At 45.5% G+C, this 19,179-nt stretch overlaps 1 protein-coding gene across 8 annotated transcripts in view; it reads right to left on the reverse strand.

Annotated features, from left to right (window-relative positions):
* Positions 1 to 19,179, reverse strand: part of KDM6B (lysine demethylase 6B) — a 236,655-nt gene that overhangs the window by 23,774 nt on the left and 193,702 nt on the right. For all 8 annotated transcript variants that reach the window (XM_033924256.1, XM_033924261.1, XM_033924253.1 and 5 more), the window contains 8 exons: positions 15,382 to 18,755; positions 13,166 to 13,292; positions 11,917 to 12,022; positions 11,598 to 11,803; positions 8,533 to 8,597; positions 4,529 to 4,600; positions 4,288 to 4,436; positions 1,257 to 1,371 (listed from right to left, as the gene is read on the reverse strand). In XM_033924256.1, the coding sequence (XP_033780147.1) occupies positions 1,257 to 1,371; positions 4,288 to 4,436; positions 4,529 to 4,600; positions 8,533 to 8,597; positions 11,598 to 11,803; positions 11,917 to 12,022; positions 13,166 to 13,292; positions 15,382 to 18,755 (4,214 nt within the window). The remainder of the gene's footprint in view (positions 1 to 1,256; positions 1,372 to 4,287; positions 4,437 to 4,528; positions 4,601 to 8,532; positions 8,598 to 11,597; positions 11,804 to 11,916; positions 12,023 to 13,165; positions 13,293 to 15,381; positions 18,756 to 19,179) is intronic.

A 19,179-nucleotide genomic window follows, 5' to 3' on the forward strand; every position in this document is an offset into this window, starting at 1 on the left:
GCAGTTAAAGCTCAGACACTCATAGAATTCCTATGAGCATCGGAGCTTTTACCGCAGTGGCCAGCGAGAAAAGACGCTAACGCGGTTTGATAAAAGGAGGAACCATTCAAAGAACAACTTAAATTGTAGCAAATTTATCTCATACTGGAATTTCTAACAAGAGAAGAAGAAAAATTTTTTCTCCTGATGACAGAGCACTGAGACACCTTTTTGAAATACTTTATAATAAGGATAATATAAGAAATGTTTTATATAAAGTATATTTTAGAGATATCAAGTGTATTTTTAAGATAAGTGTATGAAAATTTATGACACACTTGTTGTTATATGAAAAAATCAATAAAAATGTTAAAAAAAAAAGAAATACTTTGGAAAATACTTGAAGCATAAACGCACTTTAAAAAGTTAAAATATCATCTGAGTGTTCAGCTTAATTGTAGTTTTTCTTTAATTTTTAGTATTAACTAGTTATGAGATTTTTAATAAATTGAATGAAAATTAAAGAAATTTAATGAGATATTAAAATACTAATATATTAAAATTTGATGAATTGTTTAAGAGTTAGGTTAGATTAAATAAGAAGATACTAATAAGAAAGTAATTAATTTATTAATAAAGTAATTAAGTAATTTAATTGATACTTTAAATAATGGTAGGAAGGACGGGGTCAAGCCTATGATGTCATCAGGAGAAAAATGTGAGATAAATTGCCCTGGGCTTGTTCCTATCAGTCTCACTTGTTTTAAGAAAGTGAAGAGAAATATTTGCTACAATTTAAGTTGTTCTTTGAATGGTTTTTGTCTTTTTATATTTAACTATTTAATTAACCATTTAGTTCTATAGATTGTTGATAAAAGGAGGGCCATAATTTAGAGCAGGGCTGCCCAAGTCCGGTCCTCGAGATCTACTGGCAGGCCAGCTTTTCAGGATATCCACAATGAATATGCATGAGAAAGATTTGTCTGCACTGCCTTCTTGGTATGCAAATCTCTCTCATGCATATTCATTGTGGATATCCTGAAAACCTGGCCTGCCAGTAGATATTGAGGACCGGACTTGGGCAGCCCTGATTTAGAGTCTCCTTCCTGTATCAGGTTCTCTCTCTCTCTGTGCTCCTCCCCCATCCCCTGTTTTTTCTTCTTCTGGTTGGAGTCGGCAACGTAACTGAAGCCTTTGTCACCACTGTCCTATCGTCCTCACCCTCTCACCCCACTAGCTCCCATCCTTTTCCTCCTCTCCCCATCTCCGGTCCTTACTTGTCACAGAAGGCACTGATGGTCTCCCAGTAATGTTCATGCACTGCAAACCACTCGCAGTCCCCCGGTCCAATATTGATGTTCACAGAGCAGAAGTTGTTGTTTTCCTGGTGTCCTGCGGGGAATGCAGCAGAAGCAACGGTAAGTAACAGCTGGGAAAAGGTGACCACATTCATCCACTGCCATCACAGGAATGCAATTCCTCAGAGGAGCAGCACCAGTCATGGCAGGAACAGCACATCACAGAGAAAACAAGAAGCATCTAGACCGGTTGAAGGCAGTTTGAAAGGTTGGGTGTATGATTTATAGAAACACAAAAAAAAAGTCCAAACCAAAAATAATTCACAAGACGTGTTTTTCAAAGGAACTTAGTATTGCAATGAATTTATAACCATTCAATAGGCATGATTCAGATATAAGTTTTAAAGAGCCATCAGAAGCGGCACGTCACGGCATTCAAGATGCCGAAATTAAGGCGCTGAACGCCACTACGCTTCTTCATCGGCTCATATATATATATTTTAAAAAAATCTTTATTCATTTTCAAATCTAATAACAAGTGTACAATATTTAATCAGAGAATTGTCCCTATTTCGATTGCTAAAATGTTAATAGATCAATGTAGTATGTATTGTGATTGTACGTGAGACCACTATCTAGTGGCTTTTAAATTGTACATCGCTTAGAAAATTTGTATAAGCGATTCATCAAACGTTAATAAAACTTGAAATCACTTGATATTCTTATATATTATTCTCAAAAGCATAAAAAAGAAACCCTCCCTCCCCATCCCTTCCATTAGCTCATATATTCCATCGGCTCATATATTGAAAACTTACTGAAGTTATAATAGTTATGGTTCTTATATCTTTCATTAACTTATATCAGCGATCTCAAAGTCCCTCCTTGACGGCCGCAATCCAGTCGGATTTTCAGGATTTCCCCAATGAATATGCATTGAAAGCAGTGCGTGTGCATAGATCTCGTGCATATTCATTGGGGAAATCCTGAAAACCCGACTGGATTGCGGCCCTCAAGGATCGGAGTTGCCCATGTCTGGTCTAGGCCAGGGATCTCAAAGTCCCTCCTTGAGGGCTGCAATCCAGTCGGGTTTTCAGGATTTCCCCAATGAATATGCATTGAAAGCAGTGCGTGCGCATAGATCTCACGCATATTCATTGGGGAAATCCTGAAAACCCGACTGGATTGCGGCCCTCGAGGAGGGACTTTGAGAACCCTGACTTATATGCTATAGTTTAGATTTTGTCCAATTTATCTGTCGCATCTCGGCAAGGGATTAAGCCTGTACCCAGATGATAAACGCACCAACACCGACATGCACGTTTCGTAAACACGATACTGCTTCAGGGCGCGGTAGATTTAGACAGTCAACACGACCAGCACCAACACTAGTCAGCTGACCACTCATGTCACAGGACCATATTCAAGACGTACAGAAGTACGTCTTGAAGGAACTACCTTCAGAAAGGGTGAGAATTCTGTCTATCGAGTTTTTCAAGTTTTGTTTAAAATTTGATATACCGCTTAAAAAGTTGTTTAAGCGGTTCACAGTATCAGAGTCATTAAAATCAAGGGGAAGACATTGAACAGTTAAGACTAAATTGACGTAATAGAAACAGAAGGATTAGGGGAGAAATACAATTGGTTAAAGGAAAGAGAGACATAAAAGGGTCATCACATGAGGGGGGGGGGTATGCTCTTCCTTCAACTTGCGGACTCTAGAATCACGAACAGATCGGAGACGGTTATCATGCAGCTGTACTGGGCCATGGTGCGCCCTCACCTGGAGTACTGCGTCCAGCACTGGTCAACGTACATGAAGAAGGACAATGTACTACTCGAAAGGGTCCAGAGAAGAGCGACTAAAATGGTTAAGGGGCTGAAGGGGTTGCCGTACAGTGAAAGATTAGAGAAACTGGGCCTTTTCTCCCTCGAACAGAGGAGACTGAGAGGGGACATGAGCGAAACATTCAAGATACTGAATAGAATAGACTTAGTAGATAAAGACAGATTGTTCACCCTCTCCAAGGTAGGGAGAACGAGAGGGCACTCTCTAAAGTTAAAAGGGGATGGATTCCGTACAAACGTAAGGAAGTTCTTCTTCACCCAGAGAGTGGTAGAAAACTGGAACGCTCTTCTGGAGTCTGTCATAGGGCCACCTTTCCTTTTTGTCTCTCTGCTATGTGCTTTTGACCTTCACATCAGCAATTAACCCCCGGGGGTGCTTTTCTTTAGGACCAGAGAAGGTGGGACCTTCCAGGCTACTACTCCAATCCCATCTGCACAGGCAACATCACATGCACATACTCTGCTTCTCCTCTAATTAGGAGCTCCTGGACTGGGAGGAAGAAGGAAAATCTAAGGCAAAGTGGATGGATGAGGGGGGGGAGAGGCCACAGGTGGATGGAAGGTGGATCAGACCTTGGTTAAGGGGCTGGAGGAGTTGCCCTACAGTGAGAGATTGGAGAAACTGGGCCTCTTCTCCCTCGAAAAGAGGAGACTGAGAGGGGACATGATCGAAACATTCAAAATACTGAAGGGAATAAACTTAGCAGATAAAGACAGATTGTTCACCCTCTCCAAGGTAGAGAGAACGAGAGGGCACTGTCTAAAGTTGAAAGGGGATAGATTCCGTACAAACGTAAGGAAGTTCTTCACCCAGAGAGTGGTGGAAAACTGGAACGCTCTTATAGGGGAAAACACCCTTCAGGGATTCAAATAGGGGAAAACACCCTCCAGGGATTCAAATAGGGGAAAACACCCTCCAGGGATTCAAGACAAAGTTAGACAAGTTCCTGCTGAACCGGAACGTACGCAGGTAGGGCTAGTCTCAGTTAGAGCACTGGTCTTTGACCTGGGGGTCGCCACGTGAGCGGACTGCTGGGCACGATGGACTACTGGTCTGATCCAGCAGCGGCAATTCTTATGTTTTTACTAGCATTACTAGCGTTTTACTACTACTGGGATTTGCGCCTCCAATTGCCTGTTTTCCCCTCTGCAACCCTCTTACCTGGAGTGCGGCTCCCTGGCACCTTCATGTAAAGCTGCACCGTGTTCATGCCTAGGATGGTGTGTCCTACGTGACTCAACATGTTCCCGTTGGAAGTGACACGCATGAAGGCTGGCAGCTTCAACAACTCCTGCAGCTGAGGCTTCCACCTAACGACGGGTGGAGAGAGAACAGAAAACGTGAGACTGGGCAGACAAGGCCATCCTCTCTCTCGGGGCAGAGAACCGTCCCCCACACTCACCGTTTGGGATCCGACAGGTCGATGTTAGTTCCGAATTTGATGATGTGTGGGGTTTTCTGTTCGGTGTTTGTGCTGTAAAAGGAGAACAGAGAGATAAGACGGAGCCCCCTTCCCCACAAAATGTTACATCTTCAGAGATCCTGCCCTCCACAAAACAGTCGTCGTGCACAGACAAAATAGGAACATGATAGAAACCTTCAAGACATGATAGAAACCTTCAAGATCATGAAGTGCATAGAAAAAATAAACAGGGACAGATTTTTCAAATTAAGGGGAACCACAAGTACAAGGGGAGCACTCAGAGAAATTGAAAGGGGAGAGGTTTAGAACAAACGCCAGGAAGTTCTTTTTCACACAGAGGGTGGTGGATACATGGAACGCGCTACCAGAGGATGTGATAAACAGGAGCACGCTACAGGAGTTCAAGGAAGCTTTGGATAGGTACTTGGAAGACAAAGGGATTGAGGGGTACAGATAAGAGTAGAGGTAGATTATCTACGTGGGTGTAGTCTACAGACCTCCGACTCAATCGCAGCAAATTGATAAGGATCTGATTGTGGATATCCAAAAGTTTGGAAGGAAAGAGGAGGTTCTGCTGTTGGGAGATTTCAACCTGCCAGATGCGGACTGGAATGTTCCGTCTGCGGAATCGGAAAGAAGTAGGGAGATTGTGGATGCCTTTCAAGAGGCTCTGATCAGACAAATGGTGACGGAACCCACAAGGGAAAAAGCGATATTGGATCTGGTCCTCACAAATGGAGAGAGTATCTCTAATGTTCGAGTGGGTGCTCACCTGGGTAGTAGCGATCATCAAACGGTTTGGTTTGATATAACGGCTAAAGTGGAGAGCGGCCGCACGATACTTAAAGTCCAAGATTTCAAACGTACGGACTTTAATGCAATGGGAAAGTACCTGAAGAAGGAGCTGTTAGGATGGGAGGACATAAGAGAAGTGGAAAGACAGTGGTCTAAGCTGAAAGGAGCGATAAAAATGGCTACGGACCTTTATGTGAAGAAAATCAATAAAAACAAGAGAAAAAGGAAGCCGATATGGTTCTCCAACCTAGTGGCTGAGAAAATAAAGGCGAAAGAGTTGGCGTTCATGAAATATAAAAAAAACCAAGACGAGGAGAGCAGAAAGGACTACAGGGTGAAACTGAAAGAAGCCAAGAGAGAGATATGTTTGGCGAAGGCACAGGCGGAAGAACAAATGGCTAAAAATGTAAAAAAGGGAGATAAAAATTTTTTCAGATATATTAGTGAAAGGAGGAAGATAAAAAATGGAATTGCTAGGCTAAAAGATGCTGGGAACAAATATGTGGAGAGTGATGAGGAGAAAGCAAATGTGCTAAACAAATACTTCTGTTCTGTGTTCACAGAAGAAAATCCTGGAGAAGGACCGAGATTGTCTGGCAAAGTTACACGAGAAAATGGAGTAGATTCTGCGCCGTTCACGGAGGAGGGTGTTTATGAGAACTTGAAAAACTGAAGGTGGACAAAGCGATGGGACCAGACGGGATCCATCCCAGGATACTAAAGGAGCTCAGAGAGGTTCTGGCGAGTCCTATTAAAGACTTGTTCAACAAATCTCTGGAGATGGGAGTCATTCCTGGGGATTGGAGGAGAGCGGATGTGGTCCCTATTCATAAAAGTGGTCACAGGGATGAAGCAGGAAACTACAGGCCGGTGAGCCTCACTTCAGTTGTTGGAAAAATAATGGCCACAAGTACCTGCTAAGATCCCAAGGAGTAAAATTAATTTTATGCTGCTTATCCCAGGAATAAGCAGTGGATTTTACTAAGTCCATCTTAATAATAGCTTACAGGCATTTCTTTTAGGAAATGATCCAAACCTTTTTTAAACCCTGCTAAGCTAACTGCTTTCACCACGTTCTCTGGCAATGACTCACATGTTAAAATATTACCCAATCATCAGAACATGAACCGACTGTTCTGCAAAATCTGTTTGCCTAGCATGTTTCAACTTTAGCCATCCTCCCATGTCCCAAGACTGGTCTCCAGGTTGCCAAAACTGCCAACAGAAAAATAAAGGCAGTTCTTAGCTGTTTATCAGGGGTGTCAAAGTCCCTCCTCGAGGGCTGCAATCCAGTCGGGTTTTCCGGATTTCCCCAATGAATATGCATGAGATCTATTAGCATATAATGAAAGCAGTGCATGCAAATAGATCTCATGCATATTCATTGGGGAAATCCTAAAAACCCGACTAGATTGCGGCCCTTGAGGAGGGACTTTGACACCCCTGCTATAGAGTCATCATTTATGTCAGTGTTCTTTATGTCAGTCCGTGAAGAATTAGTGTCCCCTGCAAGCACTTGTCCGTCTTCCTTCCGGCTTGGCTGCTCCTTATCTTCAGCGCCAGCTGTACTTGTTTGCCGGGACAGTGCACATTGGCTCTTGCATGCTGCACATGGCTAGCCTGGAACCAAAACCGGGTCAGCAGCGTGAAAGAGATGTTGCATGTTGTCCTGGCAAACAAGTGCAGCTGGCACTGAAGATAAGAAGCAGCCAAGCCGGAAGGAAGACGGACAAGTGTTTGCAGGGGACACTGATCCGGCTGCGGCAGAGGCTGGACAGCTCTGAACAAGTGGGGGGAGCATGATGGAACATGGGAGGGGCATGAATTTGGGACAAATGTTGGAAGGCAGGGAGGGGAGCACACAGACTCGGGATACAGAAGGAAGGGAGGAGGCATGAACTTGGGACATAAGGGAGGGGATAGAAAGGGAGAATTGCTGGGGATGAGTCTGTGAGAGGGAAAGAGATGGTGCACATGGGGAAAGGAAGAAAGAGGGAAATTGTTGGGCATAGAGAGAGAGAGGAGTGAGGAAGAGATACATGGGGAAGAGAAGGATGAGAGGGAGAAATGTTGGATATGGTGGTGGAGAGGGAACAGAGGGACATATTGAAGGGGACACAAGAGGGAGGAACGTTGGACATAGTGATGGAAGGAGAGGTGTGGCATGGTGCTGGAGAGGGGTGATAGAAGGAGAAATGTTGGGCATGGGGCTGGTGGGCAATAGTGAAAAATGCTGCCCATGATCCAGGGGATGAGAGATGGAAAAATGTTGGATATGGCAGTAGAGGGAGTGGGAAAGATGCACCATGGATCTCTCTCTCTTTCCCCACTCCCTGTACACGGGATGGAGACGAGGACCGAGTTCGCGGGGACGGGGATCGAGCTGCGGGATGGAGCGGAGACGGGTTTTTAAAATTTCAGTCTTAGTAGTTTGCCGAGCCACAAAATAATTCTTTTATTTCCGCCGGTCCATAGGTGTAAAAAGGTTGAAGAACACTGATTAATACGAGGACATGCATGCTGCTCGACTGTACTGGGGATTCTTTGCAGAGAGCAGGATTGTACAGACATATAATCCTATCCTGCCATCAATAACGATTAAGCCCGTATCAGCTATAACATAACATAACATTGTGCTTATTGACCGCGTAACTAGAAGTTCAACGCGGTTTACAAAATGTTATAAAAGTAAACATGTTACATGAAATAAGATGATTCATTAAACAGTCAAATATTTAGAAAAAGGATAGGTCTTCAATTGTTTTCTAAAATGGCCATAGGAATGGGTAGTAAGCAACAATATTTGGAATTCGTTGTCATGAAGAGCTGCCTGAGATGCCAAAGTATGATTCAGAAATTTCTTACTTCTGCAACCCTGGACAGATGGAAAATTATTTGGCTAGGTAAAACTCCCAGAATTGCTCTAGCTTCTAGGGCTCTCTATCTGGATGGCATCGTCAGTTGTGTGTCTCTATGATCCTGCTGTCCATGGAGAATTCCCATTGCAAAACACAGCTTTGCTTTCTGCCTCCTTCCCTTTCTCTTTTCCCCAACTCCCTTCCCATCTCCTAGCCTGAAAGTTTTGGTTTGCCTCCTCTTCCACCAGAAACCAGTCTCCTCCTCTCTTCTCCTTCGCCCAGGAGTCAGTTTTCCCTGAGCTTTGGTCTTCTCTCTCACTTTCCCGTTACCTGGAATGTGTTTCACTTGCGTTTCCTTTCTCATTTATCTCTTCATCCTCGCTGTCCTTCTCCTCCTGCAAAGACCAGTGAAAGACACAAAGTCATATAACGCAAGACCCCCTTCCCTCCGCCCCACAACTCCCTAATTCCACTTTCACCTCCCTTCAGCACCCTCTGATCCATGAGACAGCAGTAACAACAAAATGTAAAAAAAATTTTAAGATGTAAGAAATTTTTTTTTAAAAAAAGACAATGTTAAGTGTGCATAAGCGATTGTGGTAGTTTCTCTCTCTTTTTTTTAACTTTATTTAATTTTTAATGCCCAATAAATTGAGCAATACAATTTATATACAAATAATGATAATCAACCAAGCACTTATAATCAATCATATCTATACAAAAGATAAAAATTCCCTCCCCATCCATCTCTCTTATTATTTCAAGAATGTATTCCATTCATTACAAAATTCTGTAGCTCCCTTTTCTTAGGGATTGACGGTGCCCTAGACCTTGTACTATGATCCCATCCAACTGTGCAGTGGAGGCCTTTATTAATGAACCTACCGGCTGATATTCAAAGAGACACTCGACCGGTTAGCACTTTCAGGTGCTGCTAAACAGATAATGCCACTAATTTTTACACTGGCTGGCACTTAACTGACTAGTGCCCTCTGACCACTTGGACAGTGGCGTAGCAAGGGTAGGAGGCTCCCGGGGTGGATGTGTCCCCTCCTTTTGCATCACTTCCAGGTTGCGGGGCCAGGAAGTGATGTCGGAGGGAAAGCCAATGTTGGCGCAAGCAGCAGGCTGGAGAAACTGCTCAACCTGGCGAGGATTTGAAGAGGCACGGAGGAGGGGAGGGCATGAGGGTGGCAACTCATGCCCTCCCCTCCCCCGTGCCTCTTCAAATCCTCGCCAGGTTGAGCAGTTTCTCCAGCCTGCTGCTTGCGCCAACATTGGCTTTCCCTCCGACATCACTTCCTGGCCCCGCAACCCGGAAGTGATTTCAGAGGGCAGCCAGGCTGGCACAAGCAGCAGGCTAGAGAATTTGCTTGCGCTAGCAAAGATTTAACGAGGTACGGCGGGGGGGGGGGAAGGAAGGTGCGAAGTGTGGCCCCCTGGCACCCCTTCCCCTTACTACACCACTGCACTGGATAGTGCTTGGGTGGCCAGTAGGCAGATTTGGCTAGCAGCTACAGTCAGACCATTTTCCAGTGAAAAGGCAAGAGTTTGTTGCGGGAGTATTTCATTTTCTACCCGCTTTCTTTAAATCTGTGGAATTGATTTCCAGTGTCTCAGCTCCTGAAGAAGGTTTTCGAAATGGAGCTCTGTTGAGCCAGGACAGGAATTTCCTGTGCTCTGAACTGTGACAAGAACTTTATACGCTTCAGATAAGTTTCCGATTATATTACTTGAAATATTATTTTCCTTTATGGACATTGACACATACTAAACTAAACCTTAAGTTTATATACCGCATCCTCTCCATAAAAATAGAGCTCGGCACAGTTTACAGGTACTTTAATAAATAAGGGAAGAACATAATAAGAATTAGTGGTTATAAAGGGGGTGGTGAGCTTTACATTTTTGAGAAAAGCCAGGTTTTCAGATGCTTTCGGAATAATTGGAAGGTGCCCAGATTCCGCAGCAGGGCAGGAAGGTTATTCCAAAGCTCGGTGATTTTGAAGAAAAGAGATTTCCCTAATTTTCCTGCATAGATGATGCCTTTTAACGAGGGGAAAGATAGTTTAAGTTTCTGGGTGGATCTGGTAATGTCAGGTCTCGAAGAATTCCAAGACAGTGGAATTAGGGGAGGAAGAATGCCATGCAGGATCTTGAATGTTAGGCAGGTACATTTAAAACGAACCCTAGAAATCACTGGAAGCCAGTGAAGTTTTGACAGAAGCGGGGAAACAGGATCAAATTTACTTTTTGCGATGGTCAACCTCGCCACAGTGTTCTGGATCCGCTGAAGTCTTTTCTTGGTTAGACTTAGACAGATGGAGTTACAATAATCCATCCTGGAAAGAATGATTGATTGTACGTGATACATGTGATATTTATATCTTTGTGACTTTTTGATTAGTTTTTGATTCGCTTTCCTTTCCCCTTTCATTCCACTGGTTGCTATTATGCATTTTGTACAGGACTAGATGATGTACGGGGCAGGACTTATTTAGGTTATTAACCTGGTGCTGATCACCTATGAGTTTCCTGCCTGGGGCAAAAAGAGTCTTATGTATTTATTATCTAGCTTTTTTGGCCCGTACTGCCTCTCTTTAAATATCCAATCATGATTTTTTTGATCCAGTGTCTGGTTAGTTTTGAACGGGGACTTGGGAGTTTTTTTTTCTGCCAAATTCTTGTTTTGTAGCATTAATTACTATACAGTGCTCCCCCACGAATTCACAGTCCGCGGTCCCAGTCATTCGCAGTATTTTCCCATTCGCGAAGGGGAGGCAGGAGAGAGCAGCCGGAGCGCCGGCGAGTGAAGGAAATCACTCGCGGTATGCTCCGACCGCCTCTTCCTGTACTAAAGTCGGGCCTCACCAATCAGGAGCTGCGTGTCAAAGCAGCTCTTGATTGGCGAGACCCGACTTTAGTACAGGAAGAGGCGGTCGGAGCATACTGCGAGGGATTTCCTTCACTCGCTGGCGCTCCGGCTGCCCTCCTGCCTAAAAACCGTATTCGCGGTTTTTCCTGGAACATAACCCCCGCGAATATCGGGGGAGTACTGTATTTGGTATATCCAGGTGGCCTTCTGGTTAACTTTATCCAATCAGCAGTACAGCTAGCAGTCTGAATTTTACCGCTAACCAAATATCACTGCCTGTTGACGCTAATTCTTGTATTTTTTTTGTTTGTTGTTTAAAATAATTAACTGTCATGGCCTTAACAATGGTTTTCTAATTATTATTTGTCAAACACAAAAACGTCCAAACTGAACAAGCATAAAATTCGGCAAAACTGAAATGCGGACAGCACAGCAGAAACTCCAGCATGCTATCATCACTGATCAACCCAGTGCAGGGAGGGTGTCGTTATCATTTCAGCATTGTGGAGGAAATACTCACCTGCAGCGACTCTTGGAAAGAGGCAGCCTGGTACTGCGCGTACTTGGAAATGGTGGTATGGGAGCGGCTGCTCTCGCAGGGCCACACCTGTTTGCTGCCCAAGATGTCCCAGTTCTCATCCGAGGGCTGCTGTACCTGTGTCCGCACCTCCACACAATGATCTCCATTTGCCTCCACTAGTGTCTTTGTGGAGAAAAGACCCAGGTCTGTGGAAGAAGGCGAGAACAAAGAAGCTTGCTATGCTTGGGTCTATGCTGTACTCATTTTGTGAAACACTAAAAAAAAGAAAGACATCCATAGGTTCCTTTTAAAGACTTACTAAGTCGCAGGGAGCCAGCTAACCCTCTGATCACAGTGATGGGGTTCTTGGGGTCTGTGCAGAACTGGAGTAGCACCGGAGAGAAAGCATCTCGTTTACTTTCCAACTATGAAAATACAAAGATTAAAAAAAAACCTTAGTGAAGTATTTGGTGTGAAGAGATATACTCTGCCCCTGGATTTTAGACTTAATTATTCGTCTTTCCAAATTAAAGTTCGAGGCAAGTTACGTATTCGGTTACAGTCAGCAGGGCCTATAACTCGCAACAAAGGGTGAACTGCCAAAGGTTACAAGGAACATCAGAGGGAGAAGCAGGATTTCAATTCTGGCTTCCCTAGGCTACTCCTCTACTTTCCTGGCTTTCAGTATATGCCATGCAATAAAGACACATAGAGCCTGATGCTATAAATGGTGCATAAGTTAGGTGCTGTAACTGAGGCTGCCTAACCTAAATTAAATCAATTAAAATTCACGCCCACCTAAATTAAATCAATTAGCTTAAAAGGCGTGGTAACTAACTGACTGTACCACTAAATTTAATTCAACAATTAATTTTAAAAAATTAAAATTCAATAATTAATTGAGCAGACTGCTGGGCAGGATGGACCATTGGTCTGACCCAGCAGCGGCAATTCTTATGTTCTTATTTTTAAAAATTATAGATTAGGCGTGGAATTCTGTGCAGTGCCTAGCAACACCTTACGATGCGTACCTGAAAACTAGGTGTGGTTAGGGGCAGAGAACAGGTGTGACTGACTTAAGCGCCAGTAAATTAGGCCTGGTAAAACCTGGCCTAATATATCAGAGTCTACCTCCAAGATACCTAGCGATGCCTAGGTGCCACCAGGCAGGATTCTATAAATGATGCCTAGCAGTTGATTGATAACCGCTTGAGTGGCGCCTACAATGTATGTGCTTTTAGGCGGTTTATAGACTCGGGCCCCCAGCTAAAGGCTGAAAAGTTACTGCTGTGCCATCAGGAACAAATGGGAGCTAATGCCCATTAGCTTAGTCCAGGGGTTCTTATCCCAGTTCTCAGGACACACCAAGCAAGTCCGGTTTTCAAGATACTGTATTCAAAATGAATATGTTTGAGATAAATTTGCACTTCTTTCATTGTATGCAAAACGCTCTCTTGTATATTCACTGTGGGTATCCTGAAATCCTGACTGGCTGATTGTGTCCCAAAGACTGGGTTAAAACCCTCTGGTTAGTCTGAGGAGAGGACTTCAAGCTAATGACAACTTACATAGATGCTGGGGGTAGGAGGGTTCAATTTCTCCCTGGGCAGGGGTTCTTCTGATCTGATCTGAGGCTTGACAGACATGGAAGGCAGTAGGTATGACTCCTTAAACTTTCCTTTCACCTTTGCATTTCTGAAATCAGCAGGAAAAATGTTAATGAGTACATGTTGGAGACATATGAAGGGGATGAAATGATCTCTAGTGCAGTGTTTTTCAACCGCGTGCCGCGAGATGTTGCCTGGTGTGTCGTACGGTGCAGACACTGATTAGGCCTCAGGCCGGGTCCCGCACGCGCTCCCATGAAACTCCCCCGGTCCCCGCTGCTGTTCATTTTCGATCTTCTGCTCTGACGCAACCGGAAACAGGAAGTTGCAGCAGAGCAGAAGATTGAACACTGAGCAGCCGCGCGTGCGCGGCTCTTTGGGAAAGCGTGCATGTCGCCGAAAAACAAAACCTACAAACTAAGGTGAGGCGAAGGGAGAGAGCTGGCTAAACAGTAGGATCGATTGGGCAGGCGAGTGGTGGCTGCGGGGACCATGCGATCGCTCGTGTTCCCGGCTCAAATTGGAAGGAGGGAGTGAAAGGGAAAAGGATTCTGGGCCAAGGGGATGAAGACGGAAAGAAAAACCCACAGCAGGAAAGAAAGGGAAGGACAGGCAGGTGAGCCAGATGCTAGAAGGGGGGGGGGGGGGAGAAAGAGGGAAAAAAGCTAGATGGGGTTGAAAAGAAGAGACACACTGGTATGGAAGAGGAAGATAGGGGAAATCTGGACACAGGAAGGTAACAGAAAGAGGGGAAATTATGTGCATGGGGCATAGGGACAGAGACATAAAGGGGACATGCCATGGGGATGGTATATGGACACAGGGGGGGGCAATGACAGATACATAGGGGAGATATTAGAAATGGAGAAAATAGGAGCACAGAAGCGAGATGGTTTGTGGGGATGGGACAGGGACCGAGCTCGCAGGCTCCAGTGGCTTGCACAAATTACATTGTAACGTGCCATGAAAATAAGAGGGAGGAAGGTAGATAGATAAGCCACGTGAGAGGAGCTGAAGGGTAGTAGAAAGGAACAGATGGTAAAGGAGGGAGGGAAAGGTGGTGGTGGAAAGGAATAGGACAGACATTGAAGGAGGGTGGAGAGGAACAGACCCCGAAGGGAAATGTGGAAGACAGAGTAGGAAGAAGACAGATGCCAGACTATGGGGGAGCGGAGGGAAGAAGATGGGTGCTAGACCAATTGGGGGGGGGTGAAGAGAGAGGCACAGTAACAGCAAATGGAAGACGTAGAGCGAAGACACACAGTGGATGGAAGGAATTGAATGAGAAGATGTGGAAAGCAGAAACCAGACAACAAAGGTAGAAAAAAAAATTATATTTATTTATTTATTTTTTGCTTTAGGATAAAATAGTATATTAGTTGTGTTGATAAAAATTTATAAACAAAGCCCTGCCAGCTGAACATCTCTTTCTCTAGTTCAGCAGCAGGAACTTTGATTTATAAGAAAGGAATAAGCTAAATATTACAGTACTAAGGCTTATATGGATGCAGCGGGGACAGTGACGGGGCGGTGAATGGGATGGCAGTGGCGGTGACGGGGCGGTGAAAGGGATGGCGGTGACGGTGACGGGGCGGTGAAGGGAACGGCTGTTGACGAAGAGCTACGTGTGTGTCTTTCTTCGATTCCAGCCAGAATATCAGCTTTGTGTTCAGCCAAACAGGCCCAGGTTTCGCACTGAATAAAGTATTTTATAATTTTTCACTATTCTGTTTACTTAATATTTCATAATAAAGTAATTATAAAATACTTTCTTTGTGTTTATTTGATTCCTATTCAAGAGAATTACTTTATATATAGTCAATATAGGCACAGAGTTAAATTTTTTAACATTTTCTAATGGTGGTGTGCCTCGTGATTTTTTTCATGAAACAAGTGTGCCTTTGCCCAAAAAAGGTTGAAAAACACTGCTCTTGTGGTACAACTGAGGGCCCTCATAAATCCGTTAACCAGCTGAGCCTGCTGGCAACAGCTTTCAAACACAGAATTGCCCCCAACCCTAATTAAGATTACGGCTATTGTTTGGGAGTTTCCTTACCACACAAACACAAAACACAGAGTTGCTGAAATAACTGACCCCCAACCAATCTGAATCCTCAGAACATTATCTGTTTAAAGTAACGTGACACTGAAAACCAACCTCCACCCTCCCAACTCACTTGCTGGAACGCACGATCTCAGCTGCTGTGTTGTTGATGGTGAGGTCTGCCAGGGGGATCCTCTTCTCTTCCACCTCTGAGGCAATGAAGGTCTCCCTGTCTCCACTCTCTACTTTGATCAAGCGAATTTTCAACTCCTTGGGTGGTCCATCTGTCAAGGATCTCAGCTTCAGCAAGTCTGAACACACCACTGTGGAATTACTAGTGTGTGATTCTTTAGCTGGGCCAGATGGTGGCTCCTCCCGTTTCATTGGCTCAGCCTTCCGCCTCTCACTGGTGGCTTTTCCACTATCAGCTTTAGAATTCTCCCGTGACTGAATCTCTTTGCTCTGCAGGTCCAAATTGCCGAGGACCTGGCGGTTCTTTTCCTTATGACTCTTGCTTGCTCTGTGTCGCCGGCTACTGCCATCTTTGCTGGATTTCTTGTGCTTGCTACGGAGCTTGTCCCGCTCTCGTTTTCTGCTCTCTTCTTTTGGGCGAGATGTGGCTAGGGGTGGTGGGAGGAGTGTTGCTGACAGCTGCTGCGTGTCATGTAATTTCTCTGCCAGGCTCCTCTCTGATAAGCTCTTCTCTGGTAGGCTTTTGTCTGGCAGGCTCTTCTCTGCCACATTTCTGTCTGGCAGACTCCTCTCCATCAAGGTTTTCTCTGCCAGGCTCTTGTCTGGCAGGCTCCTCTCCAGCAAGCTTTTTTCTGGCAGGCTCCTCTCTGGTAAGCTTTTCTCTGGCAGGCTTCTATCTGGCAGACTCCTCTCTGGCAAGCTTTTCTCTGGCAGGCTCCTCTCCAGCAAGCTCAAGCTTTTATCTGGCAGGCTTCTGTCTGGCAGACTCCTCTCCGGCAAGCTTTTCTCTGGCAGGCTCCTCTCCAGCAAGCTTTTCTCTGGCAGGCTCATCTCCAGCAAGCTCAAGCTTTTATCTGGCAGGCTTTTGTCTGGCAGACTCCTCTCCGGCAAGCTTTTCTCTGGCAGGCTCCTCTCCGACACACTCTTCTCAGCCAGCATGCTTCTTTCAGGCAGGCTCCTCTCCGACACACTCTTCTCAGCCAGCATGTTTCTTTCTGGCAGGCTCCTCTCCAACACACTCTTCTCAGCCAGCATGCTTCTTTCTGGCAGGCTCCGCTCCAAGTTTTTCTCTGCTGGTAGGCTTTTTTCTGCCAGGCTCCTTTCTGGCAAACTCTTCTCTACCAGGCTCCTTTCCACCAGTTTCTTCCCTGGTAAGCTCTTTTCTGCCAGATTCTTGTCTGCCTGGCTCTTCTCCACCTGTTTTTCATCTGTCAAGCTCCCCTCTGGCAAACCCTTTTCTACTAGACTTCCCTCTGGCACATTCCTGTTGTACCCACCATTGTCCTGTTCATCCTCGCTCTTTATTTCCTCTTTCATCCTGCCCTCAGCCAGAGTCTCACAGGCCCGACTGATCTCCTCCAAAATGTCAGTCTCTGACCTGGCACTCCATGGGCGCTCCAGCTTCACTGTGATCTCTGACTCTTGATGAGAAAGGGAAAAATTCAGTCCCAGCTTCTGGTTTTCAGTCTTGCTTACTTCAGAAGTTCTTTTGACTTCATTGGTCTTTTCCTGGTCCATCTTTGAGGTCCTGAGCCAGGCCTCACTTGAGGTAGATTCTTGTGTTGATGATAAATGTTGGATGGCACTGGCGGGATTCTTCTTAGCAAAAGCAGCACCTAATGAATACTGTGAGGAAGAAGTGCCAGCTGGCTTGGAACGCTGGGTCCCACAATACAAGTACTTCTGTCCTTCCAGCACATTGGCCAATGACTTCAGCACACCACCGGCATGATGGTGATGGCCATGCTTGGGAAGGGATTCCTCCAATGCTGCCTCACTTTTCACTACTGGCTCATCACCACCATTCCTCTGCTTGCCAAAAAATGAATACAGCTTAGCTGGCTCAAGACGCCGTTGGGGCCCTGCAGTGTACTCCATTTTCTCTGGATGCTTGGTGATGGTACCAGGCTTTCCTTCAATCTTGGGTTGCAGCATCTCCTTCTCCTGGAAGAGACTCAGGCTGAAGACTGGATCTGGCTTTCTGACCTGTTCAGTGCTATTGGCTCTTGACTGCATGATCAAGCTTGGCCTTTCCAAGGGGTCATTTAAGCCAGCATTATCTTGCCTACTAGGCATAGCAGAGGTCTGCAGTCCATTAGAAACTCCTTGAGCCATCTCTTCCTCTTGCTGGATTGACTCATCCAACATCTTCATGATGTTAGCTAACCCATCAGGCAGGATTTTAGAGAACTCTGTTGCCTCTTCAAACTGGTCCTCCATCTGCCCAGCAGGGAAGTCAAACAACTTCTTGAGGGCAGGAGACTTCTGGCCCTTGCTGGATTCCTCAGTGAAGTCTGGCTTGGGCACTTCCACGATCATCGGCGTACAACCAATCTCCGGTGCTAAAGTCTTTGGATGGGGAGGTGTCCTTGCAGCACAGATACCCCCTTCCAGGTGTCTGAAGCTTCCTGAGGTATTCTGGTAAGGGGCTGGGGGCTGCAGAGGGCTGGGATCTCGTTTTGCAGTTATTATCCCATCTTTCTGTTCCTGGCTGGGGAAATCTGAGGGGTCACCCAGTGGGGCCACTTGCTTTGGCACACAACCTGTGGCAGGTGGCTTGGCATCATGACTCGGTGACCTCTTAGTGACTTCTCCAGCAAATGGACAAGGTTTTGTCCAGAACTCCACCCTCTCCTCCTTGATGCCGGCTCTGTACTTGCAGTGGAATGAGGAAGGGGATCTGGGTTGAGGGCTGGAGGATTCCTGCTTCTCTGACTGGGAGCAAGGATCCTCTGTAACCCCTGCGCTGGGGTCTGCACGCTGAAGAAAAGTGCCTGGCTGATCCAGGCTGTGCAAGACTTGCTGGATGCTGCAGTGATATGCCTTGGGTCCTGGAGTTGTCTTGCTGGTTCTGCCACTTTTCAGATCCTGAGAACATGGGTTGTGCCCACTGGGAAGGACATCAGATGATGGCATCACTACCACACCTCCGTCACAGTGTCTATAAAAGCCTTTGCGTTGGACTGGGGATCCTCCCTCCTCTCCATACAGAATCTCTTCTAGAGGGTCTTGTGTTTTCTCTGTGGTCTCTCTGCTACCACTGCTGCTGCAAGAAAATGCAGAACTATGCATGGGAGATATCCAACCGTGGTGCGGGGTGCTTAACTCTGGCAGGGTTTTCGAGGGCCTAGTGCTAGACAGCAATACAGGATGGGACGCTGCTGAAGATTCTGGGGTGCTGGCGGCTGCTGGATTTCCTGCATGCAGGGCATTCTGTGGGTGCTGTAGTTGTGTATGGTTCTGCTTCACCCCTTTCAACCCTTCTTGTCTCTGGCTAGGAGCTTCAACGTTCAGGTTCTGGTGTCGGTCTGAACCCTGTTGAACATTTGAGAAGGAGGAAAAAAAAAATCATTAACCAAACAGATCTAAGAGGCTAAGAGACATAGTCAAAGTTATAAATCAATAAAAAATAATCAAACACTGGCTACATTACCTTGCAGCCTGAATATGCCACAAAGTTTTTTTTAAAAATTACAGAACTATCCCCCCCCCTCTTGTTATCAAGCTGCGCTAGAGGTTTTTAGTGTGGGCCGGCGAGGTAAGTGCTCTGACGTTCAACGGAATTCTCTGAGCGTCAGGACGTTTACTGCGCCAGTCCGCGCTAAAAATCTCTAGTGCAGCTTGATAAAAGCCGGCCAATATTTGCTGTGAGGAATAAAAGGAAAAAGGGCAATATTGTGGAAACTGTGACAGGCCTAGCAGGCTTTCATACTGCACCGTGAGGTACTGCTTTCCATTT

This window comes from Geotrypetes seraphini, chromosome 16 (genome assembly GCF_902459505.1).
Source record: "Geotrypetes seraphini chromosome 16, aGeoSer1.1, whole genome shotgun sequence".
NCBI classification, from domain to species: domain Eukaryota; kingdom Metazoa; phylum Chordata; class Amphibia; order Gymnophiona; family Dermophiidae; genus Geotrypetes; species Geotrypetes seraphini.